At 57.1% G+C, this 9799-nt stretch overlaps 1 protein-coding gene across 1 annotated transcript in view; it reads left to right on the top strand.

Moving 5' to 3' along the window:
* The window catches only part of LTBP4 (latent transforming growth factor beta binding protein 4), a 27884-nt gene that overhangs the window by 10569 nt on the left and 7516 nt on the right, over positions 1–9799 (top strand). Inside the window, exons 8-21 of the mRNA XM_015560939.1 lie at positions 3–59; positions 533–697; positions 1371–1520; positions 1638–1745; positions 2316–2447; positions 2531–2656; positions 3457–3582; positions 4082–4324; positions 5055–5180; positions 5278–5397; positions 6583–6711; positions 6932–7057; positions 7410–7532; positions 7724–7855. Coding sequence (XP_015416425.1) covers positions 3–59; positions 533–697; positions 1371–1520; positions 1638–1745; positions 2316–2447; positions 2531–2656; positions 3457–3582; positions 4082–4324; positions 5055–5180; positions 5278–5397; positions 6583–6711; positions 6932–7057; positions 7410–7532; positions 7724–7855 — 1863 coding nt within the window. The remainder of the gene's footprint in view (positions 1–2; positions 60–532; positions 698–1370; positions 1521–1637; positions 1746–2315; positions 2448–2530; positions 2657–3456; positions 3583–4081; positions 4325–5054; positions 5181–5277; positions 5398–6582; positions 6712–6931; positions 7058–7409; positions 7533–7723; positions 7856–9799) is intronic.

Here is a 9799-nt window from a genome sequence, read left to right as displayed (position 1 = left end):
GTACACGTGCGTGTGCCCGGACGGTTTCTTGCTGGACTCATCCCGCAGCAGCTGCATCTGTGAGCCACCGAGCGGGCCCGAGGCTGGGTCCCACGTCCCGCTGTGCACTCAGGCCTATCCCAGCACCTCCCTGGACCCTTAATTTCCTTAAACACCCCCAGACCCTCCAAGACTCCCAGGTCTCTCATTAGATCCGCCTCGGACTTTCTGGACCTTCTTCAGCCATTTCTAAGAACCCCTTTTGTCTCCAGATCCCCAGCCTTCCTTCAGCTCCTCCCGGCCCCCAAATCCTCCACCTTCCCTCACCAGAACTTCTTCAGACCCCGAGATCCGTCTCGGATTGTCTCATTCACCCCTCAGACTCTCCTCAGGCCCCAAACCTTTTCAGGCTTCAAGACCCCTCATTCTGCCTCAGGCCCTCTCAGACCTCTCCTGAAAGTCCCTCGAATCCACCAAACCCTCCCTGGATACCCCCCCTCGCAGATGCCCCGCCCTCCCAAACCCTCTCTGAAATGTTCCTCCCCTCCCCCAGCCCAACACGTGATCTCAGAGGCCAAGGGGCCCTGCTTCCGCGTGCTCCGCGACGGCGGCTGCTCGCTGCCCATTCTGCGCAACATCACCAAACAGATCTGCTGCTGTAGCCGCGTGGGCAAAGCCTGGGGTCGGGGCTGCCAGCTCTGCCCACCCTTCGGCTCAGGTGAGCGCCTTCTGCCCCGCCTACCCCCCCCCTCTAGGCCCCGCCTCAGACCCCGCCCCCAGGCTTTGAGCCCTCAAACCTGGCTGATCCCTAGCCTTGGCCACTTCCCCAGCCTCGGAGACCGGCTACCCTCAGACTGAACTCTGCCCCAGGCCGCAACCATCCTTGGCCCCATCTACCCCTGAGACACACTACCTTCTTCTGAGCATCACCTCCAGCGCTGGCCACTCCTAGCTCCTGAGATACTCCGCCTGTCCCTCCTGTCCCCATGCTTTAGCCAAGCCCCCAGGTCCCGAGACACTGCCTTCAACATAGGCTCCTCCTTGGGCCCCGCCCCACACAGGGCCCTCCCTGAGTCACCTCCCTGGAAACCTACCTTCTGCCTAAAACCAGACCCCACAAGGGACCTGACTGTTTCCTGGCCTTCATCCTAGTCTCTGTAGACCCCAAACCAGACCCCACCACCATCCCAAATAGGGAAAACCATCCTTGCTCCCACACTTGGCCTCTGAGATGTCCCAGCCTTTGGCCAGGGTACCACCCATCCCAGCATCTAACCCAAACCCCTGGTACACTCCCAGGCCAACCCCTCATCCCCAACCAAGACCCCCGCCCCCCACCCCCAGCTTTCATGCCCTCTTTTTGTCCCTCTCCCTTCCTTTCCTGTTCCCAGAGGGTTTTCGGGAGATCTGTCCTGCTGGCCCTGGCTACCACTACTCGGCCTCTGACCTCCGCTACAACACCAGACCCCTGAGCCAGGAGCCGCCCCGAGTTTCCCTCAGCCAGCCCCGTGCCCCACCCTCCACCCCTCGGTCACCCACAGGTAAGCTGGCTTCTGGGGGAGGGTGTGTTGTCTCTAGGGGTTGCCCCAGCCCCATAGGGAAAGGAAATGGGGCACCGAAATCCAGGTCTCCACTCAATGACAGCCTCTCCTTACCAGGCTTTCTGCCCACCCATCGCCCAGAACCCCGGCCTGAGCCTCGGCCCGGGCCTGAGCTTCCCCAACCCAGCATCCCGGCCTGGACTGGTCCTGAGGCTCCTGAACCAGGTTTGGTAGAGGGAATCCAGGGCATTGATGGGGTATTACAGATGGGGGTCTTAGAAGGAGGTTTCAAGGATAGGACAAGTGGGGATGCCACAGCCAGAGGAATTAAGGAGGGTAAAAAGAGATAAAGGTATGGAGGGTTGGGTGGTGGTTATGTCGAGAGCTGGAGTCGGACAGCCTGGCTTAAAGTTCTTTGTTAATTGGGCAAATCAGTTTCCTCACTTGTAAAATAGGAATCACTGTGAGGATTCAGGGGGTGTGGCACAGAGTAAGTGCTCAGTTAATGTTAGGCAAATCAGTATTTTCATGCGGGCACTAAGAATGCACCTGAGGCAGATAACTGAAGAGCAAAATATTTTAAAATGGAGACTTTAGGGTGGTATTATGGGAAAACTTAGGGAGGGGATCTGATGAGAACCTCCCACCATAAAAGAAATGATCACAGGTGAAGACACAGGGCTTGGGGAGGGACATCCCTGAAGGTGTTTTAGGCAGAGGACCTGAGAGGATTATACTGGGACAAGTGGGACGGGGGTATAAGAGATGGGGGAACCTGGCTGACTGGATCCCCAGGTCCCTCCGCGGGCATGTGTCAGCGCAATCCCCAGGTCTGCGGCCCAGGGCGCTGCATCCCCCGACCCAGGGGCTACACGTGCACGTGTGATTCCGGCTTCCGGCTCAGCCCGCAGGGCACACACTGCATTGGTGAGCTGGACAGAGTGGGTGGGCGGAGGCGGGCGGGGGACTGTGCCGGTCCACCCCCTGAGCAGCCCCCTCCGTGCTCTCAGATGTGGACGAATGCCGTCGCATGCCCCCGCCCTGTGCTCCTGGGCGCTGCGAAAACACGCCAGGCAGCTTCCGTTGTGTGTGCGGCCCCGGCTTCCGAGCTGGCCCGCGGGCTACTGAGTGTCTGGGTGAGAAATCCGCTCCAGCCGGCTCCAGGCTTCACCCCCGCAGGGATCTCGGGCCTGCTGTCCCTCCAGAGCCGTCCCCGCCCTCTCACGCTCCCCCAGCCCCTTCGGCCCTACTCCGTCTCCCTAGCCCCGGGCCCGCCCCTCCCCCAGACTAGCTCTCGTTCACCCTTAGGCCCCTCCACTGCCTCCTCCCGGCCCAGCAGGCCCTCCCGGCCCGGGCCGGTCCCTATTCTGCTACTGCTCAACCTTCTCTGGCGACCAGGTCCAGGCTTCGCCCTCCCTCGCCCCCTCTCCCCCACTCACATCCCAGATTCCAGACCCTTGGCCCCGCCCCTTCCATGTGCCAGACTGGCTCCCGCCCGCCCCCAGACCCCCTTCTGTCCTGCGACTACCGAAACCTACCTACTGGCCATGACCCCTGATTTCCACCTGCCAAGTCAGTGCCCCCTCCCAAAATCGCCCCTTCCCTCTCTCCTGCCACCCCTTTGCTCGGTCCCCCAAACTTTCCTTCCTCCCTCGCCCTGCCCAGGCTCTGCTCTCAAACATTTCCCTCTACACGGTTCACCTCTCAGCCCTTCCCCTAGTGGGGTCCCCAGACCTTGTCCTGATCTCGCCACTCAAGCCCCGCCCTCGCCTTCAATCTACCGACTCCGAACTCCTTACGCCTCTGCCTCCCGCCCATCCTGGCTCGGGTTTAAGCTTGGCTCCACCCTTGCCCTCCCCATTTCCCGCTACTGCGGGGAGGGTTAAGGGTGGGGGGGTGTCTGCCCCAGTGTCAGCCTCCCGGTTTGTGCCCGCAGACGTGGACGAGTGCCACCGCGTGCCGCCGCCCTGTGACCGTGGGCGCTGTGAAAACACGCCAGGCAGCTTCCTGTGCGTGTGCCCTGCTGGGTACCAGGCTGCACCCCACGGAGCAGGCTGCCAAGGTGAGGGACTGGAAGGGGCAGAGAGGAAGGGGATGTGAGGGGGGCGGAAGGGCAGAGCGGCAGTGATGAGGAAGGAAGACACATAGCTGACTGATGGGAGACAGAAGCCAGGCTCTGAGAACCAGACGTGCAGCCTGTGGCTGTAGAGACAGTGACATGGGGACGGAGAGGCCAACTGGTGGGAAACAGAACGACGGAGTCATGGAGGTTGGATGTGTCAGTTATGGGGGACAGAGCAGAGGGAGGCCCACTGGTGGGGACTAGAAAGACAGAGTTCTAGGAGACAGACAGGCAGCTTAGAATAGGGATTGAAAAGATACGTGGAGGATGAAGCGTTAGAATGAGAGACAGGGTGGCTGAAGGATGGAGTCAAGGAGAGAGTGATGGAGGATGGAGTGCGGGGTGGTGGAGGGTGGCACATCAAAGCAGTGGCAGTCAGGGAGGCAGAGGGTAGCATGGGGGGCATATGGAGGCATGACACCGGTCCTCGCCCTCTCAGATGTGGACGAATGCATCCAGAGCCCTGGCCTCTGTGGCCGAGGTGTCTGTGAGAACCTGCCTGGCTCTTTCCGCTGTGTTTGCCCGGCTGGCTTCCGGGGCTCGGCGTGTGAAGAGGATGTGGATGAGTGTGCCCAGGAGCCGCCACCCTGTGGGCCAGGCCGCTGTGACAACACCGCGGGCTCCTATCACTGTGCCTGCCCGGCTGGCTTCAGGTCCCGAGGGCCAGGGGCCCCCTGCCAAGGTGAGGGTGCTGAGTCCAAGTGCACTCCACCCCCATTTGCTGGGGGACTGGAGAGAGACATGATGGGGGGGGGGTGCGCAGAGAGACAGGGTTATGGAGCTCAGTGCTGGAAGACAGACACAGAAGGGTGGGGGAGACGGAGAGGATGAGAGGGTCTGACTACAGAGTCTCCTCCTCTTTCTCCAAATATGAAGCTGTTGTCCATTTTACATCCTTTTTTGTTTTTATTTTTTGTGGTGGGGGGAGGATTGGTAACTTTTCTTTTTTTTTAATATACTTCTTTGTTTGTTTGTTTCAGAGATTAAGGGAGAGGGAGAGGTAGACACATCAATGATGAGAATCATTGATCCGGTTGCCTCCCACAAGCTGAGTCTGCAACCTAGGCATGTGCCTTGACCAGGAATCAAACCAAGACCTCCTGGTTCATAGGTCGACGCTCAGCCACTGAGCCACACCGGGTGGGCTTTCCCTCCCTCCTCGAACGATACTCTTTTGCTTGTGGGACTCCTGAGGAGGGGACAGCTCTGAGGCAGGAGGGCCACATGCAGGAGGTGGTGTCCAGGCCTTGCCCTGGCAGCTGTGGAGGGACCATGAAACAAGGGAGGAGGGAGCAGCCTGGGCAAAGTCCAGGAGGCTGCCTCCAGACTGCAACGCTGAGGCTGAGGTGGGTGATGGCAATGTGGATGGGTCCAGGCTCCTTCCTCAGCCCCACTGGTCCCCTCTGCTCCAGATGTGGATGAATGTGCCCGGAGCCCCCAGCCCTGTGCCTATGGACGGTGTGAGAACACAGAAGGCAGCTTCCAGTGCGTCTGCCCAACAGGCTTTCAACCCAGCCCTGCTGGCTCTGAGTGCGAGGGTGAGGCCTTGCAGGGAGGGAGGGAGGCCTGGGGTGGGGGGCGGTGAGGGGGCTGTGAGAGCACTCCTTCAAGGCCATACTCACCCCTGTCCTTCAGATGTTGATGAGTGTGAGAACCACCTGGCATGTCCTGGGCAGGAATGTGTGAACTCACCGGGCTCCTTCCAGTGCAGGGCTTGTCCTGCTGGCTACCACCTGCACCGTGGCCGATGTACTGGTAAGATCAGGTTATAACTTCTGACCTAGATGGTGACCCCTGTCCTGGACTGCAACCCAGACCTCCATAACCTCCTGACCTGAACTTCAGTTCCCTTACCTGAACCACACTCCCCAGGGCCTGACTGTGACTTTTATTTATTTATTTTTTAAAACATATTTTTATTTATCTCAGAGAGGAAGGGAGAGGGAGAGATAGAAACATCAATGATGAGAGAGAATCATTGATTGGTTGCCTCCTGCACGCCCCACACTGGGGATCGAGCCCGAAACTTGGGCATGTGCCCTTGGCCAGAATCGAACCTGGGACCCTTCAGTCCACAGGCTGATGCTCTATCCACTGAGCCAAACCAGCCAGGGCCTGATTGTGACTTTTAACATAGACTATGGGCCCCTGACTCAGACTGCAGTTCCTGACCTGGACTACAACCTTTGACCCTGAATGTGACTTCTTACTCTATGACTCATAGACCTTCAACTTGACATTTGACTCTAACCATGATCCTTGCTAATAACCCCTTACCACAACTCTATAGCAAATGTGACCCTCCTGACCCTGCCTGTCCTTATGGTCACAAGTTCTGTTTGTGACATGTGACCCCAGAACTTGACTTTGACCTAACCATAACTCCTGACTATAACCCTGCTACAACCCCTGATTCTGTGTAACCCTTGATACTCTCTCTTTCACTGCCCCTGTCTCTTCTCAGAGTCCCTTCCCTGCAGCCTGACTGGGTTCACACCCCCAGCCCCAACCCCTGACTAGAGGCAGAACTCTGGACCCTGACTATAACACCTGACCCTAACTGGTCTCAGATCCTCCAGTTCACTGACCCTGACCCCTGATCCTGGTTTACAATACCCGACCCCTTACCCTAATTAATTTATGACCCCTGTACCAGGATCCTGGCACAGGGAGTTCCAAACGCCCAAACCCGCAGAACCCCCAATCATGGTCCCCAGAATCAGAGAACCCGGGTCTCCCCAGCCCACTTCTCCATGGAGCCTTCCCATATCCAAACCAAGACACTGCCCACCACCTCTTGTAGACCCCTCACCCAACGGAATCTGTCCGGTGTGTCTCTAGACTAGACCCCTTCTTTCTTTTAAAAAAATCTTTATTGTTGAAAGTATTACATGGGTCCCCGTTTTTTCTGGACCCCTTCTGGAACCCCCCTTCCTACAGATGTGGACGAATGCAGTTCGGGCGCCTCCTGCGGCCCCCATGGCCACTGCACTAACACCGAAGGCTCCTTCCACTGCAGCTGCGCGCCTGGCTACCGGGCGCCGCCTGGCCGGCCTGGGCCCTGCGCAGGTGGGCAGGATGGGGCCAGGGACGGAGAGCCTGAGATGGGCATGGGTTCCTGGGCGAAGCCTGTTGGAGAGTTGGAAGCTGGACAGAGGAGCTGTGGATGGAGCCTAAGAGCCCACCCAACAGAGCATGCGGCTTGGGGGCGAGGTGGCTGCTTTGTGGGCGGGGCTTGGGTCTCAAGGGCCGGGCCGGTGACCCCCCAGCTCTGTCTCGCACACCCTAGACGTGAACGAGTGCCTGGAGGGCGACTTTTGCTTCCCCCACGGTGAATGCCTCAACACCGACGGCTCCTATGCCTGTACCTGTGCCCCCGGCTACCGGCCCGGACCCCGTGGAGCCTCTTGCCTCGGTCTGTACCCACGCTGCGCCCAGGCCCGGAAAGGGTGGTCTTATACCAGGAAAAGGCAGGACAAGGAATGGGGAGTCTGAATCCTGGATGGAGTCTGGTCGCATTTTGGGGGCGGAGCCTCTGGGGCCTGGGGCTGAGATGGGAGGGGAGGGGTTGGGAGAGGACAGGGGAGAGCAGAGTCTGGGTAGCTGGGCAGTGGTTGGAAAGGAATGGGCCGAACCCCGTCGGAGGGTGGGGCTTGAGAAGGGAGGAGCCTAAGACTGGCGGGAGCGGGGAGCGGGCTGTGGAGGGGCATGGCCCGGGAGAGGGAGCGGAGGAGGAGGTGGGTCGGGTTTTGGATTCTGTCCCGCAGACGTGGACGAATGCAGCGAGGAGGACCTCTGCCAGAGCGGCATCTGTACCAACACCGACGGCTCCTTCGAGTGCGTCTGTCCTCCGGGACACCGCGCCAGCCCCGACCTCGCCTCCTGCCTCGGTGAGAGGCCTGCGCGGCCCGGCCCCCTCTCCCTCTGCCTCCGGGCTCCCTCCTCTGACCTCTTCTCTTGCCCTCTTCGCGTCCCCGCGTCCCCGCCCTGACTGCCATCTCTCCTCGACTCCCCCGTATGTCCTCCTTTGCCTCCCTGCCTCCCCGCTTCCCCCGTCTGATCGCCCTGTCTCACCTCCCAGACGTGGATGAATGTCGAGAGCGGGGCCCGGCCCTCTGCGGCTCCCAGCGTTGTGAGAATTCCCCCGGCTCCTACCGCTGCGTCCGAGACTGCGACCCTGGCTACAACGCGGGCCCCGAGGGCACCTGTGACGGTGAGACTACTGCCCTCGCCCTTACGTTACTGGAGTTGGGACCGCCTGCCTCAGATTGTGGGAAGGGAAACTAACTTCCTTCCTTCCTTCTTTCCTTTCCTCCCTCTTTCTTTCTTTCTTTCTTTCTTTCTCTCTTTCTTTCTTTCTTTCTTTCTTTCTCTCTTTCTTTCTTTCTTTCTTTCTTTCTCTCTTTCTTTCTTTCTTTCTTTCTTTCTCTCTTTCTTTCTTTCTTTCTTTCTTTCTCTCTTTCTTTCTTTCTTTCTTTCTTTCTCTCTTTCTTTCTTTCTTTCTTTCTTTCTGTCTTTCTTTCCTTCTTTCTTTCTTTCTTTTGTCTCTCTTTATTGATTTCAGAGAAGAAAGTAGAGAAAGACAGAGATAGACACATCAATGATGAGAGAGAATCATTGATTGGCTGCCTTCTGCATGCCCCCCACTGCAATCCGAGCATGTGCCCTGACTGGGAATCCAGCTGTGACCTCCCAGTTCATAGTTCCATGCTCAATCACTGAGCCACTCCAGCTGAGCTATTTTTTTCTTTTAAAAATTTTTTTTCTTTAAACATTTTTAATTTGTCAATTACAGTTGATATTCAATATTATTTTAATTAAAAAATACTACTGTCACCTGGCCGGCGTGGCTCAGTGGTTGAGCATTGACCTGTGAACCAGGAGGTCACAGTTCGATTACTCCAAGTCAGGGCACATGCCTGGGTTGTGGGCTCCATCCCCAGTGTGGGGTGTGCAGGAGGCAGCCAATCAATGATTCTCTCTCATCATTGATGTTTCTCTCTCTCCCTTTCTCTCTGAAATCAATAAAAAAAATATATTTAAAATATTTTTTAAAAATCTTAGTGTCTTGTATTTTCTTGTGGAGGGAGGTGGGAGTTTGGGTGAAGTCACTACTATCAGGACCCAGGCCAAGCCTTGCTTCCAGAAGCAGCCCGTGCCCCCTCTGCCGGTTGAGTTATCCCAGCAAGTCATCTCCTTACCCAAGAACAGTTAGCCTCTCCCCCTTTCTCATTGGATTAAAACTCCCTGTTTTTCCCTCTTCAGGCTCCCTCTCTTTGGACCTGCCCTCTCCCCACCCTCCACCACTCACTCTGCTTCCAGCTGTCCCTCCAAAGAGGTGCAACCCTGGTTGTCCTGGGCCCCATCCTTTCCCAATGCCAAATTCCCCAGATTTCTCCAGCACTGACCCTGCCCACTTAAAATCCACCCCTAAAGTGTTGTTTGTCTCTCCAGATTCGGTCCTTTGTCTTTCCTCAGACTTCTCCAGGCCTTGGGAACTACAGGTCTATACCTTCCGGTCTCTGTTCCATCTTCACACCACCCCTTTCCTACTCTTCTCATTTACCATGCCTTCCTACCCCTCCATGCCCCACCTCACCCCTCACCTTCCAGTCCCCCTGCCCCATTCCCCCAGCAGGCTCTGGCAGGGTACTGGCGGAGACAGGAGGCTAGGACTAATCTAAGTCATTGTTTTGGATGGAGTGCGGATCAGCATTTTGTGGAACAGATGAAATGACTGTGGGATGCCTTTGGCTCTCTGGTTGCCACAGCTCTGGCTCATAGAAACCTAGTTTCAGGGGCTCTCATTCACTAATTCTACAAGAATATACTAAGCACCTGCTGCGTGCCAGACACTGGGGGGCAACAGGCTGTAAGTCAAACAAAATTCCTGCCTTAATGGAGCTGCCACGTGGGGGGGGGCGGGGCGGGGGGGATAGACAATAAGTAGGTAAATTAATTCAAAACTCACTCAGTAAACAATTTGGGGCACCTACTGTATGTTAGGTACTGTTCTATGCCCTGGGAATACAGTGGGGAACAAGACAGACACAAGTCCATGCTGTTGTGGGGTTTGCATTCTAGGGGGGTGGTTATAATGTAGTGTCAAGTTTAAGAAGAAAAATGTAGCAGAACAAATGGACAGAGACGACAGGGC

This window comes from Myotis davidii, unplaced genomic scaffold (genome assembly GCF_000327345.1).
Source record: "Myotis davidii unplaced genomic scaffold, ASM32734v1 scaffold736, whole genome shotgun sequence".
Classification (NCBI taxonomy): domain Eukaryota; kingdom Metazoa; phylum Chordata; class Mammalia; order Chiroptera; family Vespertilionidae; genus Myotis; species Myotis davidii.
This window is presented reverse-complemented; position numbering and strand designations above follow the sequence as displayed.